General features: G+C 35.3%; 1 protein-coding gene across 3 annotated transcripts in view; it reads right to left on the reverse strand.

Moving 5' to 3' along the window:
* Positions 1–23,711, reverse strand: part of LOC140156269 (high affinity cGMP-specific 3',5'-cyclic phosphodiesterase 9A-like) — a 361,412-nt gene that overhangs the window by 189,072 nt on the left and 148,629 nt on the right. For 2 of the 3 annotated variants that reach the window (XM_072179257.1, XM_072179255.1), the window contains exons 2-3: positions 13,974–14,123; positions 5,152–5,200 (exon numbers count right to left, since the gene is read on the reverse strand). In XM_072179257.1, coding sequence (XP_072035358.1) covers positions 5,152–5,200; positions 13,974–14,123 — 199 coding nt within the window. The remainder of the gene's footprint in view (positions 1–5,151; positions 5,201–13,973; positions 14,124–23,711) is intronic. The other variant, XM_072179256.1, reaches the window with a different exon arrangement.

The following is a 23,711-nucleotide window of genomic DNA, read 5'->3' on the forward strand; positions in this document are numbered from 1 at the left end:
GGTCTTGTTGCTATCTAATGAAGATAGCAAATATCCTTGAATGCTATCTACTGAAGATAGCAAATATTCTTGAATGCTATCTACTGAAGATAGCAAATATTCTTGAATGCCATCTACTGAAGATACCAAATATTTTTGTGTGCTACATAAGGGTGTCTTATTACCATCTACTGAAGATACCAAATATTCTTGAATGCTACATAGGAAATCTTGTCGCTATCTACTGAAGATAGTAATATCATTGAATGTTACATGAGGGGGTCTAGTTGCTATCTACTGAAGATAACATATATCCTTGAACACTGCATAAGGGGGTCCTGTTGCTATCTACTGAAGATAGCAAATAACCTTCACTATGCTACAGCTTATCACTGTTACTACCACACATAGCCATCTATCAACCACAGAGCAACTATACCACTATCTTATAGGTTTCAACACTTTTTACTCAATTTTAGCCTGTAATGACCCTGTACATGATCTCAAATAAATCACTCATATTCATTAACACTTGATGTATGATTAGATCACCATCTAATATTTTCTCAATAAATATCTCCCTGAAATTATCAAAATAAATCCATGAAATTTAACCTAGAGATAGCAAGCTCTTGAGCCAGAAACACTGATATATTGTTGAAGTCTAATACAGAAAAATAACACTTATTAGAGCATTGCACAGGTTATGTTTAAGCCATCTATATTACAAGATGCTCAATTTCATCACTGCTTGACCTGTCCATCTCAGTGCACCACTTCACTTGTCTGTGAATATAGTATGTCTTCAAATGGCTCACTTCTTATAGTAGAGACTAAATAGAGAAGATACATCTTCAAACAGTTAAAGGGAGTCTCCGGCAATCATAACATTACGGCTTATATGTTAGAAAAATAATTATCAAGCATGAATCACCTGGTTTTATTTAAAAGAAACTCATATTGACCATAAAACGAATAAAAACAGCTGAAATTGTCTAAGTGCAATGATGTAATGGTTATCTTTGCTCAATTGTCGTCAGCCTTCATTGTATTACTGGGACGTCATTGCACTTGACAATTGTGGCGCCCAGGAATTTCGAATATCACGTGTTGAGAGACGGATGTTTTTATGGTCAAATGAGTTTGTTTTAAATAAACCATGTGATTCGTGCTTGATAATTAATTTTCTTACATATAAGGCATAATGTTCTGATTGCCGGAGACTTCCTTTAACATTTTCGTCCAGTTTTTAAAAGCCAGGTACATTGCCCTGAACTTTCTTACTTAACCTGTTCCACTTAAGCTTCATGTAATTAATTGTCTGTGAAGCTAGAATGGCCGTAAACCAAATGTCTGCATTTCTAATTACAGACCATAATAGTTTGAGAACACAGACAATAGAGTTCACCAATGGCAAATTGGAAAATGGTTATGTAGCAAACTGAATCCTAATGGCCTAAATGGAGCTTGTTGATGAATAATGATACTCGCATATATCATGTTATTTTGCATTAAGGAACAGACTACATTTTGTAAACAAGGTCACATTTTAATAGCATTTTTGAAATTAAATATTGTAATCTTATCCTATCCTGTGAAGTATAATATTAGACCACAGACTAAACGCTGTTCAATTTACTCTGGTAAGAAAAAGCTTATAAAGCTCCAGTTTTATAACACATTATTATGTTTTGATGAATCCAAGTGTGTGAAAATATTGGATCCAAAACATATTATAATAATGATAAAAGTGGATGCTTTACACCCAATATGTATTGGTCTTGCTATAAGTTTTAATATTTGACTCACCTACATCTTGTCCAACATTTTAAAATTTGTAGCTTGACCAATAAATATGGGCTCATTCGATCCAGTTTTATATCAAATATTTTTTTATACTAGCCTGCCTACGACAAGTCATTCTACTGACACAGGAATTACACTTATTTCCATTAGCATTCTTTAAGTTATCTATGGTGATAATGTTCTCTTTCTGTCAAGAGTATGAGTGAGAAGAATGGACTTTGACCATTTTATACTACTGTTTAAGTGGAAATGTTTGCGCAATATTTATTTTCGCATTTTTAGCGTTCCATGCTGCTGTCGCAAAAATTACAACGCACAAATATATTCCTTTTGTGTTTAGGTCATGTAAGGAAACTAAGAATTGTGAATTCAAAAACAAGGGAAACATTTACGAATTGGCAAAAGCAAAAAATATTCCACTTTTACAATACACAAATTGATGGGACAGACAATCATTGATGAGGTTGAGAAGAGATTTGCTATTTCCAAGAAGTTTCCTACACATCTATTGTACTTGATTATCACAGGTACTGACCTGCACAATCATTGAGCGTGTTTATAGTGAATATACCGCATTTTGAGTATACCGTACACGATAATCCTTGTATGTACCGATACCCTTGCTGTTTATAGTGAGACACAGTTATCGCACAAATTATATACCAACTACATTATCGTACATTTGCAATGACCCGAGGTCACACAGTGAATGTGTAAATATTGTGGCGCGAGCTATAAACAGCCCATTCAACAATATCTACAATATGATCATGGCGGCAAACATGTAGCTTCTGTTTTGATAACTATCGGGGGTGAGAATCGTTCGAATGTCCTGCGCGCATTCTACGCATCATGAAGAAGGCCCTACTTCCGGTAATACCGCACACAATTTATACTGGTGTGTTTATACTGGGATATCTCACCACAATATCCTTCGGTTTAGAAGGATATTGATGTACCGTACATATATATACTGCTAGTGTTTATAGTGGGCAAGTATTCGGATAATTTCTAACCGGGTAGAAATTGTACCGCAATGTACCGCACATCTGCTCCCACTATAAACACGCTCATTGACAAACATAATCCTGAACCACAACAGATTAAATAACAAATGTAGTGGTCAAAGTTGGGTGATTTAACAAATGAAAATATATTTTCAAACCTGAAGTCATAAAATGTGAGTCACTTGTCCAGCAAAGTCAGTTTGCATTTTCTTTAGTGAAAAAGCTTGTTCAGCAAATGGGCAGCAGTATGCTCAAATTTCCCAAGGTATGAATATATTCAAGTTGCAGACAACAACAAAATACAGACAAACTGAGAACTAATAAATGGTAAAAGTGTATATCCTCTAATTGGACCATTAAGAGTTTCCTTTTGGCATGGTTGAGGCAATAACACTGAAAACATCAATTAGCTGTCAAATTCAGAGATGACCTGGTCCCTGATTAATTTGATAACCAGGCAGGTTTGGTTCACCCCAGAAGATTGGCTCTGGCAGGGCTTCCTCTTTAACTTTTCTATTTCACTGACATGGAAAAGGTTGTAACATACAAAGAGATTAAAACAACGTTACTGTCTTTGCAATAAGTTGGTTCGGCAAAAGAAAGTATCTTCTTTTTATTGCCTTTGCAAGTTACATCCTTTCACCACGTGATGGTCATTGAATAAGTTGGCCAAAGCTATGACAAAAGAAACTAACATGTCAGTACCATCAGGGCAGTGGCAGACTGGCGATTTCTGTCAGTCCTGCTTCAAAACAATTTTATCCACAAACATTAGCGGGTATTCACGGCTGTCAAGAATAACAATAAGTGCTCTAATGGGTCATTTGCAGATTTATGTTTTGTGTTATTGATATTGTCATTTTTGGGTATATGTCTATGTTCTTACATAGTATAAGGCCTGATGTATACTTTTTATTTAACATAGAATATTCACTACAATAATGTCTTCATTATTTAATCTATTCCCATCTTCTTTACAGTTATGTTTAATTTCTAATGAATGTTTGATGACGTACAATCAATAACATATTTCCACCAGACATTCAAAATCAAATGTAACATGATTTCCCATCACAAACATTAGAAAATAAATGAAAATAGATTCAATAAAGAATAATCTACGTCAAATAATTGGAGTATATGTGGCCCTTAACCTTTATATTTGTACAGTTGACTGGGGCAGTTGACTCCACACGTACTGTGCAGTTAGGAAGAGATCAATAATACTTAAATACTTCTCGCATTCAATCAATTTACAATAATAATCCACAATGTATAATCAAAGACAAAATTCAAAAGACTAGTCTGCATCAGGGCAAAGGGGCGGCGTGATAGGTTGATGTAGCTCGAGATACTCTAGCTAAAATACAGGTTTACATTTACTATGTTACATTATCTTGCTGTATTTCAGCTAGAGCTCCAAACGACAAGCTTCCGGGTTTTTTTGGAGAACGATACTGTTACGTAAGATGAAGAAGAAACCCGCCTCGGAGCCCGCCCTACTCATTATTTCATTGTACTTATTGCAATTTGCCTCCACACATTATTACGTAATCAACACAAAGCTTTTGTGAGGATTAGTGAGTGGATAAGAAATTGACAGTGGAGGATACGAAGGACACGCCCGATTGTTAGTTGTCAATCATGAATTGCCGCACCGTATTAATATTTTACTGCATGGCATTCCGCAAACACCAAGACAAATTATGCCGTATTTTTCCAAAGATCATCTCATATGAAGTAAGCTGAATGCGATCTGTACTTTTGTAACATTCCGATCGCTTTTGATCACCTATTATCGGCGAATTTGCTTGAAAACACGTGAGTTCATGTTGTGTAAACATAATTAGCATAGACACAAATGAAATTACGATGCAATACAATGCAATTTGAATGCGCAGCAGATCTATAGAAATAATGTTGCCCGGTTTTATGCAGAATTAGACCCTGTCTGGGTTAATGACCTGCGCAGTATGACATATGTGACACGATCAAGGGAAATGAGTCGGATGTCGCTAATATTGATATTGAGATATTGGCAAAGAAAGTGTTAAAATTCTTTTGTTTTATATTGTTTTTAGCGATTGATAAATTGACGTAACTTTACAAAGAAAAATCATATGAACATGGGGTTTTCAGTTTCTGAAAGCTCTAAATGTTCTCCTTAGAAACATGTGTAAAACTCATTTTCAATCAGGGCCGACATATGACTCATTCCCCTTGATCATGTCACATATTCGGTCTGGTTGACAGGACGTCATACCCAATCTAGTCTTGAATTATAGTTTTATAAACATTTCACATTTCACAAAAACACTCATGCAACTCACTGATTCCATGTGTTGTTTGGCTCACTTACCTTGATTCCATCTCATTGACATCAAAGCCAAGCTGCTCAGCTAGGGAACCTGCAAAAGATAAGTATACACATTCAATCTTGGGAAAATCATGTGGCATAAATGCCTCATATTTGAAAGGCCTCATCTTTATTCAAAACAATTTGATTGTTGGCCTTATACCCGGGTATTAGATGGTGGGTTCAATTTTGTCCACTGAAATGAGCGTAAAGGATATGTGAGAAAATACCCCCAGTCAGAACTCTTGTTCCACCCCCCAGTAAAAACTCAGAATGTACAAAAATTTCAAAATTGACAGATTTTTGTTCCCCCAATTCACTTTTCCCCCAATACCCCATCACGGCCCTGCACTTCTTAGATCGCCTTGATAAGAGTTCGAAGCCCTGTCGTCAACAGAGGGCAGTAAACTCGAGGTAAAGAATATCCCATATCGCTAATGAGCTGGGCAGTAACCGTGAAAAAAGCTCGTTTCTGGCGAAAATTGACAAGTAACTTGCACAAATTTCTAGATACAGTTACTATAAGGTCGTATGCGATGTATTCAAACCATTTGTTAACCATTTCTTTTTAGGGAGCAATAATTATTTATCATGAATATTATTTTCATGTTGATGACATCATAGTTACTCGCATTTTGTTCATTTTTAAATTTTGAAACATTTAACGCTCAAAAGTCACACAAAATCAACCACATATATTTTCTTTATTTCACCAGAGTGTCCTTGCCAAGATTCTAGCATCAGACCATGCGCTTTCTCAAGATACAGCCTTCATAAGTGTTAGGTCACTTCTGTACAATTCTTATAATTTGTTTCATGCATACAAATAGCGATGCACGTTTATGTTGTGTTTTTGATCGGTTTTCATGTCCGATTTTAACGATAAAACATTATTCCCTATAGAAAAACAATATGGCAAAAGATACAACAGTTTGTAACATTCTACATGAACTTAACCATCTATGTTTGGATTGTGATGTAATTAACGTGTGTTCAATGAGATTTTCTCTTTCTGAATATGACTTGTAAAATATTATTTTTCATCACAATTTCTCATCAAATTCATACATTTCTGGGTCAAAAGTCAGGTAAAACACTTTCTGGTTTTGAAATTTGGTTTATAAATAACGCTAATAAAATCATTTGGGTTGATCAAGCAGTTGCTTTTTATGATTTTCAAGGTAATATGCATAAATGATGAATCTGCATGTACATAATTTTTCACTTCAGTAAGCTCGTCTTTTGACCAACGTTCATTATTGATCACGGGTTGTATTGTATGCGATTGACATCAAAGAAACACATGTGTATGAGCTTGTGCATTGAATTGAATTACACAATGGTTATTCAGGTTATTGATCGCTAGATGGAAGCGAACATGATACATATTACGTAGGATTCCATGCCTTTGCGGGGATTTGAACCCTAGCGACCAGAACTATGAACACTTTGAAGTGTTAGCACCTTGCAGGGCCGTGCCATACTTTGGATCTGACAAGGGTTAGGTATGCTAGACTATGCACCTATACAAAGAGTTGATACTCTATGAATGGAATTGAAGGTTTGTATACCCTGTGAAATGGACAAGTGAATTTCAAATTATTGACATCAATGTATTTGGTCATATCGTAGAACCAACAACTTGACCAGTTTTATGCAGTTAAAGGCAGTGTCAATTAATGGTGACACCCTTCCCAAATTAGCATTAGCATGCGCAAGGGGGGATTATTGAACAGTTGTGGAAATGGAGACCAGAGCACACCCCCCCCCCGCTTTAGACAACCTGCAGTCGTCACTACAAATGAGGCTTTTCACCTACTCTGACTTCACTTCTGTTACCTGGTGATGCCATGCTACTGCTTATGACCAACCTTATGCATGCCATTGTGCATAATGTGCAGGTGTATTTGTGTGTGAAGTGCATCAGTTTTTGTGCTGTTTTCTAACATCATTAACATTTTTATACAAAAACAATTTTACTAGATTAAATGAATCTTCTGGTATCAATGGGTGATGGGAGGTTGAAAGGCCCCATATACATCAATCAGGCCAAGGTCTGTTCAATGTTGACATTTTTCTTTTGATGGTAACCCACTCTTTCCCCTGTTTTTTAATAAATCTTATCTTTTCAGGTGGTGCAAAGTGAGGACTTCTTCGTTTCCTCTCCATTGAATATCACTTTATTGATCATGTATCTTTGTTTTGTGCTCTTACATCTTTAATGCTTTTTGTACTGGCTATGTAGCTACAACGTGAAGAGTCTAACTTTTGAGATATTTTCTTGAAATATCAAAGACTATCTCAAGAACCGCTAAACCAATACTAGGCTTGTTTTTACTCATTTTCCATGTTGATTCCAGATACGTTCATTGAAATGTACAATTCTGAATTCGTTGAATTTTTAAAGATAACTTGAAACTTTTCATCTGCAGACAACGCCCGTGTGGAGAGGGCTAAACAAAACAATTTTACACATTTTTAATAAATATTTTAAGCATATGAAGACTAGGGACTTCTTTTTCTCCACATTAAATTTTGTCACCACACAAATTAAGCGTGTGCAACCTTTGGAAAATGGCTTTGGGCTGTTTCTTATAATGTATCACTTGCACCTCACATTTCTGTAAAAGTAGACATTTTTTCACTACATTTATTTTCCGTATTCTAAGGCTCAAAGAACTGGCAAGCAGCTACTGCAAAAATAACAACACATGATTATATTGCCTTCATGTATAGGTCAGGCAAGGTAAGGAAGCTTATCGTGAAATTTAAAATCACACAAAAATCTCACCAAATGTTCCCTTTTACCATGTTTACAGTAGCGGAAAATAGAGGATGATCCCTGAGATTTGGAACATGTTTTTTACCAAAATACATTGACATTTAACTATAATTTGGATTTGGCTAATTTTTGTGAGTGCAAAGTTTTGTATCTCAACAGTTCCATTCTGATCATATGTTTGTAACTTTTGTACTTCAATTTTCCTTCTATATATCTTCACACTAAAGCAATACTTCTCTTCATTTTAAACTTCACCTTCGTATAAAATTGTGCAAAAAATGTAAAAAATATAGGTAGAGCAAATATTTTAAGTTTTAACAGCTTGAAAAGCGACTGTGTGGTTCAGATGATATAGCTCATATTTGAGCAGTAGCTAGGAGACGTGCTTAGCACTATAAGATGCATCCCTACTTGACCACGCCATTTGTAAAACGGAATACAGGACGGAAAAAGTGCAGGTTTATTTTTCAAATGAGGTAGCTAGTTTTATAACAGGTTGATTGATTGATTTCAATTGGAATATAGTGGATGAGAGAGTTTTACATATTATTTAAGATTTTCGTATGGAAAGGAGTGTAGACCCTATTTCCTGATGAGCTTGCAAACCTCCCTATCTCAACCTCTTATGATGTAAACAAAATACTACCAAGTTACATTAAAAATCCTGAAAGGATAACATTTAAAAGTTATTGAAAGTATTTATGATATCCATCAAATTCCAAAATGAAAAGTTGCAATTTTAACGATTCAATTGTGCCTGTTACACTGTGTGCTTTATTGATTGGCCCGTGGTGCTTGTGTGCAATACAACGATGCGTTCCCATTGAAAATCGTTGAAAATGCAACTTTTGATTTTGGGGTTTGTGGCTTTGGTGGCGCATATCTTGGTCAATTCTTGTTCGTTTTGCACGAACAGGGTGTCAAATGAGAAAGCAAAGTCCAATTAACAAAATGTATATTTCAGAATAATCCAAAATTATCAAGTTATTGAACAGCAAGGATGAATATAACTGATGAGTTTCTTTTTGTGCCTGGTGTAGTACTAGTAGTAACTGTCAGGAAAGGTTTCTGCTCATTTTAAGCCAAAATAATAAGGTAAAGTGAAAGAAACCCCAATGGCTATCTGGTCATTTAGAATGGAGTTCTATGGAAGTAAAATATTAGCCCAGCCTTTAGGCTTTGTTGCTTAAGTATACTTTCCAGAGAGGTTGCGTCACACTTCGGTTGAACATGCTTACTAAGTCTGTGAGGGCCACAGACTGTGGCTAGTAAAATATCTGAATATAACATTATGTCAAAATTGCTCTGTTGATCTGACAAACACAACAAATCTGGCTGATTCTATTTAGGTGTAAGTCGGGACATGTCTAAACATTACAAATATGACAACAAAAAATCAGGTTCGAAAAAAAATTAACCAATTTGATATTATAAAATCGTAAACTATAGCTTTAAACTGAATATGTATAAAATGACAATTACGAACAACTGTAATGACAGTTACCAGTAGTGTGGCTAGCAACACAGTAATGTCAATATTCCCTTCAAGCCATTTGTATACCATATGGTGCACTCATTAAATGATCAATCATTAGCACTAAATTAATAAGCTATAAAATTTGTCAGTGATAGTACTGTAAATGCATCTTACGAGGGGGTATCAAAAAGTTTTAGAAATCGCCCAGAAGTGAAAGAGCTATATCAATGAAATTTTGTCAGTACAATCACTGGTCCTTATGTACACTATGGTGCAAAAATGGTCTCATAAGTATTTTTACTTTTTTTACAGGAGCTAGATGTCACTACCTGCCTATGTAACCGCATAACCAGCAAAATGGAGAAAATTGAGGCATGCAGCATGATTAATTTCCATTTTAAGGGTTACAGTGCCCAGAAAATCTGTGATGAAATAAAAATTCCTTTTCCAAAAAGCAACAGTGACATATCACAATCACCACCGAAGATAACTTTCATTTCATCATCAATTTTCTAGGCACTGCAACCCTTCAAAAGCAGGATCTTAATAATGCTGCTTGCCTCAATTTTCTCAATCTTGCAGTTTATACGCAGTAACTGGGGCAGCAGGTTATTGGCATCTAGTGCCACCTGTAAAAAAAGTAAACATACCTTTGAGACCATTTTTGGACCAAAATGTACATAAGGACCAGTGATTGCACTGACAAAATTTGATTGATATAGCACTTTCACTTCTGGGCAATTTCTAAAACTTTTTGATACCCCCTCGTACATCAGATACAATGAATGCCATTTGTATTGAATGGGTGACAGGTTGTAAATACAAGAAGGAATACACCTTTTGAAAGAAATTTTTACCCTGGTTTTATAAGTATCTAATCCTATACCGTAAAACCTTGTCTACAAGCATATATATGCCTCTAAACGAGGGGTTTTTTGACAAAAGAGACTAGAGGCAGACACTCTCCACAAAAACATTATTTGGAGTTTGAACAATTATTACTGATATAGGTGGCTGGCTGTACAGACCAATCTATTGTAATGTTTGTGGAGGGTGTTTGCCTTTTGTCTCTTTCGTAAAAAAAATACCTTGTTTAGAGGCATACATGCTTGTAGACGGAATTCTACGGTATTCTTAGTCAGTGGTTGTGGTTTATTTGAATTGAACTGATGAACTGAATTTCATTGATTCCTGCACATGTCGTCTATCACACAGTCAACTGCAGTGTGCCAGTGTGACGTGTTGTTAAGCTACAAAGTTTTCAAAATATGGACCAAAAGTGTGTCAAATTGTGCACTTTTAAAAACAAACCCAAAATTTGCTATTGAATGACTCTTGCTTTTGACTTGAAACCATGAGATCTTATTCAACCAGGGTCAGAATGACTAGAAAGATTCAGGAGTATAGTGGAGCCAATAATTTGACCTTTCCAATTAAATGAGACCTACTCTTGTATTTGATTATTTGCAGTTTGTGTAATCTTCTTTCTACTTCAATTTAAATACCACTAATCACGTACCAGATAATGATTATTATCAAACCACATGTCGCCAACAAGACCATGATTAGTTTCTAATTTATCAGTGCTTTAAGCATAGCAAAGCCTCTTTAATAACTGACTGATCATTCAATTCAATATATACTACTTATTAGTGTTGCAGGACAGTCGTAGTCCCCAATGCTATAAGGCTGTGATCACATAGAAGTATACTGTATACGGTATTAGGCTATTCACATAGATATCGCTCATTGAACTCAGCCTGATTCAATGAGTATATCGTATAGCTGAATACCGTATACAGTATACTTCTATGTGATCACAGCCTAAGTGGTATAGAGTCCCTACTTTCGATTATAGACTTGTAATATTCCACTATTTATAGGGTTCACAACCTAATACTCTTTAAAATAAATCGAAAAATATTTTACGAAATGTAAAAATGTAGAAAGGTATGTGTAGCTTTATTTGTTTTACACATATGGACCCATTTATGGTTGCAATTATACTTTCATTTATACTATAATACATGTATAAAAATTTTTATTTGCGCCAAAGAAACCGTGCAGGGAGGGATGTGAGGACCTTTATTCAGATTTTTACCTCAAAATAGTCATAATAGTTGTGAATATTTGATTTTGACTACAAAGGTTGAAGTTAGCAACCCTACTATTGATAAAGCGTGTGTCAAATTATATATCACAATGTGTTTTAATTATTCATTTTTCCTTTATTGTTGTCTTCATTTAATACCTTTAACAATGATTATTTCTATCAAATATTGGATTGTTCTAAAAAAAAAGAGAGCGTCTGACTTTGTCACATTTGGAACATTTAGCCATAATAATTTGTCAAAATTGGAACTCTGCTGTTGCTAAGGCATAATAAAACATGTTTTTGCCCAAAACCGACTGCTTTAAATGCAGACAATGTTTACCTGAATGGCTTGACACACGACAGCCCACAGGGGCTTATTCTATGTACTTCTCAATCACTCATTTTTACCATATTTATATTTTTACTATCTTATCATTTCCAACTTATATTACGTTTTAAATTGTCAAACTTTAGTTCTCTTCATTACTACACAAGAGAAATCAATAATTAATGAGTTTTGATATTTTACCATAGTGTGGGAGCAAGAAACGTTACGTGAACATTAACAAAACTAAAAAATGAGCGTTTTTTCAGCAGGCTTTGCCAGACAAAGTATATCTCTAGCCTTGTCAGATCTTTTCTATATAAGATGTGTTTCCTCTGACAGGTATTAACCAAGTTTGTCAGAAACCCATCCATGATGAGCAGGCCGACCCAAACACTACTCAAACACTAGTCAACAGCCATGTTCATTTAGTGCATAACAACATCAGTTTGGGACCTTATTGCTGAAATAGTTTCACGATGGGGAAATGAAGGCATTTAACTTTGAAGGTATTATTGTAAGATACAAATTTGATTTTTTTTTACTATAATCTTTTAATTTGAAGATGAACATACGAGGTCAAATGAAAGAAAATTCTTATTCCATTCCAGGACTTAGATTGGCGTAGTGGTAGATAAAATAAAAAGGGTGTGAAAAAAGTCTTATCCATCTTCCAATATTTCTCCTTCTTATGAAAGCTGTGTAATTTGGAGCCAAACTGTTGAATTTGGAGCATTTTTTTCAACCACCATCCCACTTGAGTTTATTTCACGAATCTGAAACCCTCACAAAATTTGTGGAATTGAAATTTTTACCGTACTGTGCCATAAAACTGAACCATTTTGACACTACATCATAAACAATATAAAACAACAACAAAATTTACTGACAAGAGAACTTTGAAAAAATAAATTAAAATTTTAACTCTAAAAAGATCAGTGTCTCTTTATATGCTATACCTATGCACTTTGATTACCCTGTGTACTTTGGTATATTTCTGCAGATTCTCTGATATAATCTTAATAAAAAAGATCATGAATATAACCAATCCTTGCAAACAGTCCATCGAGAGATCAGAATCTTTGCATGTAATGCTGAACTAATAGTAATAGTAGCTAGGGACATTCTTGCAAGAAGTGCTCTTTGTTATCGGCATTCTTAATGAAATACATGTTTGTCTTTTATTAAGCACAAAAGGATTGTAGTTTATTCTAAAAGCATTCTGGAATAATAAAAGTGCAATTACTGGTGTTTGTATTATGTGTAGTTTTTGCTTCCAATTATGAGTTCATTTTAATATAAATAGCTTAATTACCGCACCAAAAATATTCAGTATAGTGAAATTTTCGAACTAAGTACAACTTCTTTTTGAAGAAAACAACTCAATTTTCTAGAGTTCAATGACTGCAGTGAAATAAATTTGAATAATTATAAAGATTACTTTAATGAAAGGAACAAAATCTGAACAATCATGTGATGGGAAAAAGGATTCAATTTTTATGCCTAAAGATAATACCAATGTCACAGAAGTTGCATCCGTGTTGAGAGATTGAACCTGGGTTTTCCTGATCCAGGTCACCCCATTCAATTGTGGGTGACCATGACAGTGCCTTCCATTTTTGTTAAGATCCAAAGATCAAATTGCCCTTTAAAATGATCATGAATATTTGTGAATTCAGTCCAGGCAAATTATTAGGGACACCATTTACCATGGGGAGAGGAAAGTTTGGGCCAGGGTAATTGTATTTTTGCACATAACTGATGGTATTTGGCAATTTTTAATATTATTATTTCATGGGGATGGGAGGATGGGGGGATGGGGGACAAGTTTGGTTTGGAATGGAATGTGCCCCATAGAATCTGAAAGTGGACCCATATTTATACCAATACCTGAGGCCTACATTTTGGGCAACATTTACCACTATTTTGCTAACCTTTTACAAAATTTCACAATTGTTTTGAAATTTGGGCTCCAGTTTATAAATAAATTTGAAAAAAATTACCCACTTTTATACCAAAATTAATCTTAAAAGGGGTCATTGTTATATCAGACGTATGGTCATCTATACTGAGTGCCTCAGTATTATAACATAATTGGATGACCAGCCTGGACTGAGAGTGTGAGTGCGGCACAAGTGCATCTTACCCGTACATTGAGCGGCGACAACCTCAAGTTTGTAAGGTTTGTCAGGGGTATTTTCCTCAAGTTTTGGGCATATATTCACTATATTGCCTCTTGTGTTGTACAGTTTCAGTATGTCATGTTGTCTAGCTTCAGCTGCAGCTCGGAAAACGTCTGCAAAAAACAAAAACACAGAGAGAAACAATTAGGAAAGCAATTACTGTAATTACACTGTTGTGGATGAGGTGTAGCAATTCCACCGCAGCAACATTATATGGAGGAGTCTAGCCCAATCGCTTTGATAGAGAAATGAGCACTCGGCCTGTGAACACCAGTTCATTCCCTTTCTACCTTAACGCGGCTGTGTACTCAAGACGTTGTTTCTTTCGCAAAATTGAGATTTTTTGATATTTGTTACTTTGTTATGTTTTTTATAAATACAAGGAAAGAAAATCCAGATTTATAAACTCCAACTGCGCTATTTTATGGATTTTATTTCACTATTTCATTCGTGTTTGCAATTTTAAAAGAGAGAAAATCTTTGTTGTATCAGCGAGGTACACGCAGCAACAATGCATCGCGCCATGATCGCGCAATTTGTTAACGCACAGATACGCTACGCATACGCGACGCTTATCTGCATGCGTGGCGCATCCTTTGGAAAGACTAATTTCAAGTGGTCAAATGGCTCCGTTTTAGCTAATAAAATGTGGGTTTTTTCAAGTTCTCTCCCTCGATTTGAATATCAAGTTATGAATGGATTTCGCTCAAACTTCTCAACGGGCTGTGGATTTACCCGATGTTCACGTAATATAAGGTAGAAAAACGAAAACTGCCGCATTCTCCTGTGAGATTCGATGAAAGGGCAAAATGTGACCACTTTAAACTTCAACGCCATTATTTCAATGTTCATTTTCTCGGTAAAATGACGATTTAGGTACACGATAACTCAATAAATACAGCATCTATAGGTAAGCAAATATGATCATCGTAAAAAGCATGATCGACTCAAGAAACGGTTTTCTCATCTTTTTATATTTTGGTCTATTTCCAATTTTAGGCATCATTTTGTGCAAATAGGCGTTTGTGAATTTTAAAAAGTTCATTTTGATGCCTTATATGGTCAATATCTCAAAAACTAAGGCCAATATCAAAAAAATTAAAAAACTGTTTTTGGAATGGAGCCTCAAGATTGAGCTAAAAACAAAATAAAATATTTTGGAAAGAGTGTTTTTTGTTATGATGTACCTAACAAATATTGCCAAAACTCACTTTTTGTGATTTTCTTCATAATTGTTGTTTTTACCCCAAATCTGTATTTATATTAAGATTTATTGATGTCTTGCCTTTATAAAAATGTATACTTTTATATGTCTTGCGCGAATAATTACAAAGTTATTGCACTTTTACTACATGCATGTCTGAGAGTACACAGCCACCTTAACCTTACACTACAACTATATGACTAAAGAATACAACAAGAACCAAAGTGATGAAAAGTTGAGTAAAAACAAAGATGGCTCAATAATGAGAATAATGTTTTCCAAGTATCAGGTCTAACCTATAGTATGTCTCTGATGGGGGTCGTACAGTAAGGCAGCGATCTAAGACTTCAACTCATAATTGTAAGGTAGCTCAAGGTCGTGGGTTCAAATCCCTGCAGCACCAATATGTTGTGTACTTAGGGGCGAGGCACTCCGGTAAAAGCTACTATCTTCAGTAGATAGCAGATGTCCCAATGTTACAAGAATCGCAAAACAAATTTTTCCTGTACAAATAAATGCCCAGCCACATTTTTGCAAATGTTAGAAACAAATTTTTTTGTTGGCATTTCAATAATTGCAAAATATTTACAGATGTTGGTGATATTTTGGGTCATTTGCAAAAAAAAGAGGCCCCACCAACCGACCCTACTTGAAAGGTCCGTCTGCCCGTAGAACATGTTTTTTTTTTCATCGCCTCAAAACAAGAGATTAATAATAGTGGACATATTTCTTCATTTTCTTGTCATGTACAGGAATCTTGACAGACATTTTAATATGATTTGTTCCTTGGCATGTCCAATTACCCCATGCTACTTGCTGCAATCACCCACTTGTACATTAATTGTGATATAATCAAATAACATGACACATGTCAATTAAATTCATTTTGAGATGCAAGCGAAATATTCTCTCTTTGTGTTTTACTGTTTTCTGCACCTATTTCCTGATTTATATTTGGATGAAATTGTCATCACACTGTAGTAAAGCAATAATGTGTGATTTGCTCACAAGGAAGCCCTTAAGCTGCCTTAAGGTCAGATTTTGATCACTCAAGATGTATTGTAGTTTGTCACAGTTTAACTGTCGCTGACTAAATCTTCACGGCACCTGTACTTTTTCTACTGGCATGTCCACTATTAAGGTTATCAACTATTTTAAACTGTTGCGATTTGGTAGTTCACAGCATCTTGCGAATGCTAGTGAGCTTTGGCAAAAGTTACATTGATCATTTCATAGCGGTGTGTAGAAGAATTCAAATATTACAGATATACCCTTGTAGGTCCTGTGGTTCTTGAGTTATGTTGTAAAGAGGACTGAAACAACAACACTTTTGTAAAACGTACATAACTTAACCAAATAAATTAAGCAACTTTTCAAAGTATATGATTTGTAGAATGAACTTTTACAAAACATCAAAGTGTTATTTGTCAATAATATATTGATTTTGATAAATAAAATCGATTTTTCGGCTGCTTCGACCAACAATAGATCGTGTAGCCTTAGCCACCTCAAAAGGTAGTTCATATGGTGACGTTAACTCACATCACCCAGTATCATCCTTCACCTGATCTGTTTCTACTGGGAGCTGTTAGCGCGTTTTCCTTGCATTATCCATCACTCATTTGCAAAGTAGAAACATGCTGTAAGTGCAGCACTTCAAGCAAAATCAATTGTTTATTTTTCATTAAATATCTTGCCTATAAAAACATATATACTATTGATATCCGACTTGTATCTCCTGAGATATGGCCATATTTGGGCAGTAGAAAACTAAATACAATACAAATTTGACAATCGGCTGTAAAGCATGAAATATTATGCATGCATAAAATTTCGCACAATTTCATAAGTGACATGGATTCGCAGAATTTTCATGCACGCAAATATTTCTTGTAGGCCTTTTAAAAATGTTTGAATTTTGCAACAATTACATGCCGTAGCAATGGTGGTTCGATCTCTCCAAAGCATAAAAAAACCTTGTCCTTTACAGTATTGGAAAATCAATTTGAGGGCATTTTAAGCAACTGATTTTCAATGACTGCATCCCACCTACATATACTTTAAGTATAAATCATCAGATTTATAAAGTTTACTTCAAGTACTGTTAAATATCAAAAATATCAATTTTTAATAATTTGGCATAAAATGTGTATTTCAACAAATTTCAAAAAATCAAAATTAATTGATATCAGAAGGACATTCTTTGTATTCAGCATGCAATTCGATATGTCTGATGTGCTCTAATGTCCCACAATAAATATTGTCCAAACGTTCATACCCCACCCTTAAAAATTTACAAATTTCACTGCAATTAGGCCTACGTGCCGCAGAAATGATGGTTCTTTCAAAAGCATGAAACTTTCATGTTGCAAAAACTTTGTCCTTTACAGTATTTCAAGATCAATTTCAGGGAATTTAAACAACTGATTTTCAATGACTGCATCACAGCCAATCCCACTCATTGTTTACAAACTACACATATCTCATCTCCCACATTTCTTGGAACTAGACGATAAATTTAATAAAAATTTGTCAGGAAACATACAAACAGAGTGGCCTTGATTCATTCAGAAATCTATTGAGTAATTCAATTTGATATCCACACTCCCCCGTGGTAGATTAAGCTAGACTGCGAGAGTACAAGTCTCAAATAGAATAGACAATTGGGGTAACTTTTGAAATACTCACTCCAGATAATACTGGGAGAATATGGGTTTCAAAATAATTGAGCCCTAACCAATTCTGTTTAAAAACATACTCCTGTGGAAGAAGGGAGAGCGTGGCGCAATGGTTAGGGTACTTGCCTTTAGTGCATGAGGTCCCGGGTTCGATTCCCGACAGTGGCGATTTGCTGGGATATTGACTTGGAAAAAAAAAAGTCTGAAATTAATTGGCAACTTCTGTAGATTAAATTCAGACTTCCGCTCTCCCCATGGTTCATTTAGAATTACCTGTACATGTATCTCGCAGCCAGTTTCGAAAAGAGTAGGGTGTTAACCCCTGACTGTTCCCAACCCGTCCCGGTGTGCAAATGGACCCCAATGGAAATAAGCTTCAATAGAGGCTTTCTTGGGTTATCCAGGGTTGTCAAAAACCCTAACAAATCAAATCAAGACTTCTCTTCAAACTGCCATATGTGTATGGCAAATTTCAAAAGAAATAGTCTATTACTACAAACAGATTTTCAGCATATATTTTCCAATACAGCGATTTATTATGTGGCATTTAGATATTTGCATTTCACTTCCTGTGGCTCCAAAACACTATCCCTTGTCTTCTTGCCTTAAATCTGGCTACTTTTTTGCTATAGTATTGAGGCACAACAGTAATTTAATGAAATCCCTTTGCTTTTATTTTGAAAAACTCTCCTGGAAAAAATTCCATTACAAGGTATCAAAATCAATTAAGCCATGTTGTAACATTTCCATTAGAAACAGATTTGTATTTCTTTTCCAAAAATGTTAGTTTATTAACTCACACAAATGTCCCCTTTTAATTTTGATCCGAACAAATGCAGCAAAACAAATTGATTTTTTGTTTAATTTCAGCGCCTAAGTCGCCAATGCGCGTCACTGTATCGATCACGACTGAGTTTGGTCCTGTTGATGTGTAATGACCATCCCATATGCCCTGTACGTACAGAGTTATGAACATCGGGAATGCATTCGATAATATTTCGATCATATGAATAAAACAACAGAACACGCCGTTTTTTTGAAAATCTCAGATTACATCACAACAATTACAATAGTGTAAAAATCGGAATTTTGAAAAATGCTGGGGGCATCCTTCTCAGTATTAAATTGTTACAATATGGCTTTATGTGAATCACACAAATGGTATCAGAAATCTGGTTCACTTTGTCATCATTTCACCTTCTTCACCTTTTTTGCTGTGTTTAACATAACTTTCAACATACTTTGTATCAAGGCCCAAGACTCCACTTCAATGATTGGCCACAAGTATTACATTAAGTGTTGCCAGATTATTGTGACTTTAATTTGTTGGATTCATAAAAATCACCCAAACTCACAATATTTGGGTGTTTTGTTGGATGCCTGTGTGTCATTTTGGCATTGGCACTTACAGATTCTGCCTGGCAACACCGCCAGGCTACTTCCTGTAACATGAACTTACAACATTTACACATCCATCATCTAATCCCATATATCAATGCCGGCGAGTGATCTTTAAACAAACCCCCACCTTTCTAAGAAAAGTGTAATGAATTAATAAGAGTTAGTTTGTTAGGAAAAACATCGCCAAAACGCCGACACAAATCCATGAGCTATTTATCATAAACATAAACCATTTAAGATGTATCAGAAGCCATCGAAACGCAAGAGGGGAAATAAACTGATATGTTTCTTAGAAAAGCTGAATGCATCTAAATGCATCTAAACACAAGTGATCTTGAAATCTAGCGGCATGGAACTGTGGAGGATCCAATATTAGGCTATTCCAATTGAAATCCATACAAATCCTATGGAAGATATGACCTCAATATGATCTCAAATTTTCTACACAGGGAGTGTGCTTTTCAAGGTTACCTGAATGGGTGATTCCCCCGGGGGGGGCACTCAACTTAAATTTTGGTAGGGGTGTGCGGCGCGGAGCGCCGAACTTTGGGAACTAAGAACTGATTTTCGGACAAAATAGGGGCTTGAAGAACTGAAATTTGGGCCAAATTATAGGCTGTTGAGCTAAAAAGTTCCACATTTTTTCCAAATTTGAGCTTAAAGAGCTACAATTGTCAGAGTTTGAGGCTCAAAGAACTGGAGCAGATTCAAATGTGGGGCTTAAGGAACTGCCGGAGAGCCTGAAAAAGGGACCCTTGACCGCCGCACATACCCGTACCACCTTAACATGTGAGTGCCCCCCCCCGGGGTGATTCCATTCAGGTAGTGAATGACGTGCATTCTCTAAATTCAGTAAATTTCCATCGTCAACCGTGTAATTGAATGGGATTATTTTGACATTTTAAAACGCTTGAAATATCACAAACAAATAGGCCTATGTTAATAAATAATATAAATACAAGCTAAAACCGTTGGGGTTCAATAATGAACCCCACAAAATTAACCGAGTATATGGAAAATGCCATACGGCCGGGCGGTTTCACAACTTGCCGGCTATCATGCCACTCGCCGCCTGATTCCATTTGAAATCTACACCCTGTGCAGGAAAATATTGATAGGTCATTGTGTGCATTTTTACCAGAAATTTTCTTTTATTTCCATGCCGATTTCACCTGAAATTTTTTTCGAGGGTTCAACCTGGCACCTTCTGGTTAAATCCCTGATTTGTAGCCCAAAGCAAGCCTGCGACACTCCGGAGCTAGTCTGAGCACAGAAAACTTGTGCTAGTTAATTATGTGGTCCTGACACACATCGTTCATACAGTCTGGCCCGAGACTAGGCAAATGTGACTCTTGCACTGTTTTCATATCGGTATAGGCCGTTTGCACATTTCGAAGTGTCTCATCTCATTGTATAAGATCTTTGCCCAAAGCCTCAAAACCCTTACCAATTGGCAACAAAGACAACCTTTTCAAAGAACTTTGTTCCAAATATGGACATATATTTACCTATTTTTCCAAGCTCCCATTTTGTAAAGAACTGTCATGTTTTACTGAAATCTCACCATGTCTGGTGATATGATAACTGACTGTATACATGATTTTGATATGGCTACAGTCCACTGTGCACACATTTTCAAAACCATTCAGTTATTGCTGTGATTTGGTAACACACATGTTTTTGAACAAAAAGAATAAGAAAAATATGTTTGATCAAAAAGTAATAAAAACATTTTCCTGAGAACTTCAAACTTCAAATTTTAAAATTTGCTTTTTTTGGTTATTCCAACTACTGATCGATATGTTAGGAAAATGACCCTTTTAACTTATTAAATTGCAATATTTGAACACTGTAAAGCATAATATTTCATAAATTTTGCGAATTGAAAAGAACAATCATGTTTTACACTTTCTTAAGGGTATAGGAGGTATTGTTGGTCGAAGCAGCCAAAAAAAAATTATATATTATTGAAAAATAACACTTTGGTGTTTTGCAAAAGTTTATTCTACAAATTATATACTTTAAAAACTTGCTTAATTCATTATTGTAAATGAATTATGTATACGTTTACAAAAGTGTTGTTGTTTCAGCCCTCTTTACAACATAACTCAAGAACCACAGGACCTACAAAAGTATATCTGTGATATTTTAATTCTTCTACACGTACGCTATGAGTTAAGTTTTTTGCTGCTTCGACCAACAATACATCATATACCCTTAAAGGCCTAAAGGAAAAAGAAATATTTGCGAGTATAAAAATCTCTCAAAAACCTGTATCACTTGTGAAATGCATGAAATTTTCCACATGCAAACAATCATTTCATGCTTCAAAGTATCTTGGAAAATATCAGAAAAAATGAACAAATTTTATTTGAATATTTCAAAAAATTCAGAATTGTAAATTTTCATGACCATATTTGAAATCAGCATGAAAAATGCATTAAAATGAGTACAAACAAGCCTACTATTGGTTCAGTGGTTCTTAAGATAGATCTTGATATTTTGAGAAAATTTCTCAAAACTTGGGTTTTTTATGTTGAAGCTTATGACTAGCATGCAGAGCATTAAGGTAAAAATGATGCAATGGCCGGATGCATTTAATGGCCTTCAACGTAATACTATTAACCCGTTATTGAAACATAAACTAGGCGTTGATTTGCCCATCTTCACCTACATCCATCAATTCCATCATCCGTAATTGACATATAGCATAAAACAAATCCATGTTAAACGCTCCCATGGCGATTACTAGTGGCCGTTAACGAAATAAAATTCAACTACGCGTGGTTGAGCACAACTGGATACCATCAGAGAAGGAGTCAAACCTATCCCAGAATTCAATGTGATATGTTTCGCTATTTTTGACAGTTTTTTTTATGTGATGTTTACATCATAACCACCTTTCTGTATTGATGCTCACATTGGTTATTCCAGTTGAAATCTATACACCCCAATGGAAGGCATGGCTTTAATCAAATGGGGTTACCTGAAATGGTGACTCCATTTGAAATCTACACCCCCATTGTCGGAGATTAAGGTCATGCCTTCCATAAGGGGTGTATGGTTTTCAACTAGAATCGCCCATTTTCACAGGTATTTTCTATAGAAGCGTTATCTTTGCATGATTTCTCTGAAACAGGGCAACCTTGGAATAAAACAGGAGCTACTGCGATTGGAATGAACAAAATTGATTAAAACCACACAGACAAAAACAAAAAGTGAAAATCGATTTTGCCCAATTGAACAAGAATATAAGAAAGCTACATGCAATTTTTGATTTACACCGGTATATATTTGAATGCTTCCAAACCACTTGTCCTTCAAAGTACGTCTTTGGCAATCAGAAAAATGTCCTGGGCTCAATTCCCTTCAAACTGCCCCAATGGTCCCTCAAGTTATTTGGCATATTGAATTCTTAACCCCCTGGACACTACTGGTCATCTAACAGCATTTCTGATTGGTTGATATCTTGAAATGCTCATTTCAATTGCCAATTATGACTAGGCTTTAAACTATTTATGGTCAAACTTACATTTGCAGATGATCTTATTAATACCCTCCTTGATTGGTTCAAAATTGGACACAAAATTCATTTTGGCCAATCGGCAGGTAGTTCTCATGGGGTTAATCTGCCATATTACAAAATTTACACTGGCATGAATCTCGTAAACCAGCAGCGCTGGGTTTTGTTCCCAATCAAGGTATCTTTTTTACTTCCTCTATTAATACATAGATTTTCAAATGATGATTGATGTCAATATCGAGTTAAGATGACTAAGCTTTTAAAATAAAATAAAATTTAAAAATGTAATGCCTACTCAAAATTTGCTTCCACAAAATCTACTCAAAATCGCAGATTACACCACTTATTATTAATGAGCTAACTGAACCACTTCATAATAACACTTTGTGGCACTGCATGCTGGATGGAGAGCTCTCCAATTGAAAGCCATCAACATGCGTTCAATTGGTTTCAACGACCTCATTTAGTTAACACTGATTTCTCGCCTTTTTTTCTCAGATTTTCTTCATTATCGGTTGTTTGCAACAGGCAAATTTGCAGACTATTGAAGTGGCAATAATCAATAATTGCAAGCAATCGTTACCTGGGTGAACGTTAGAACGTTTGACCTAATTCTGTAATTATACTGATTGACCTTTGACCTATAAAATAAGAACACTAAATAAAAGATTTGAAATGAAGGCGTAAAAAGCTTTATTTTATACACCATTTAATGGGAAATACATTTAAATTGCCCAGCAATTGTAAAGCAGCTAAACAAAATGCATGAAATGTCAGAAAAGAAATTGAATTTTGATGTATAGCCAACACAAATTTGTTTGTATCTCAGCAACATAAAAAGTTGCATCTATCTTACGGCTTCAATTTTGATGAACTTAACATTAACAGCTTTTAA

Source organism: Amphiura filiformis, chromosome 7, assembly GCF_039555335.1.
Source record: "Amphiura filiformis chromosome 7, Afil_fr2py, whole genome shotgun sequence".
NCBI classification, from domain to species: domain Eukaryota; kingdom Metazoa; phylum Echinodermata; class Ophiuroidea; order Amphilepidida; family Amphiuridae; genus Amphiura; species Amphiura filiformis.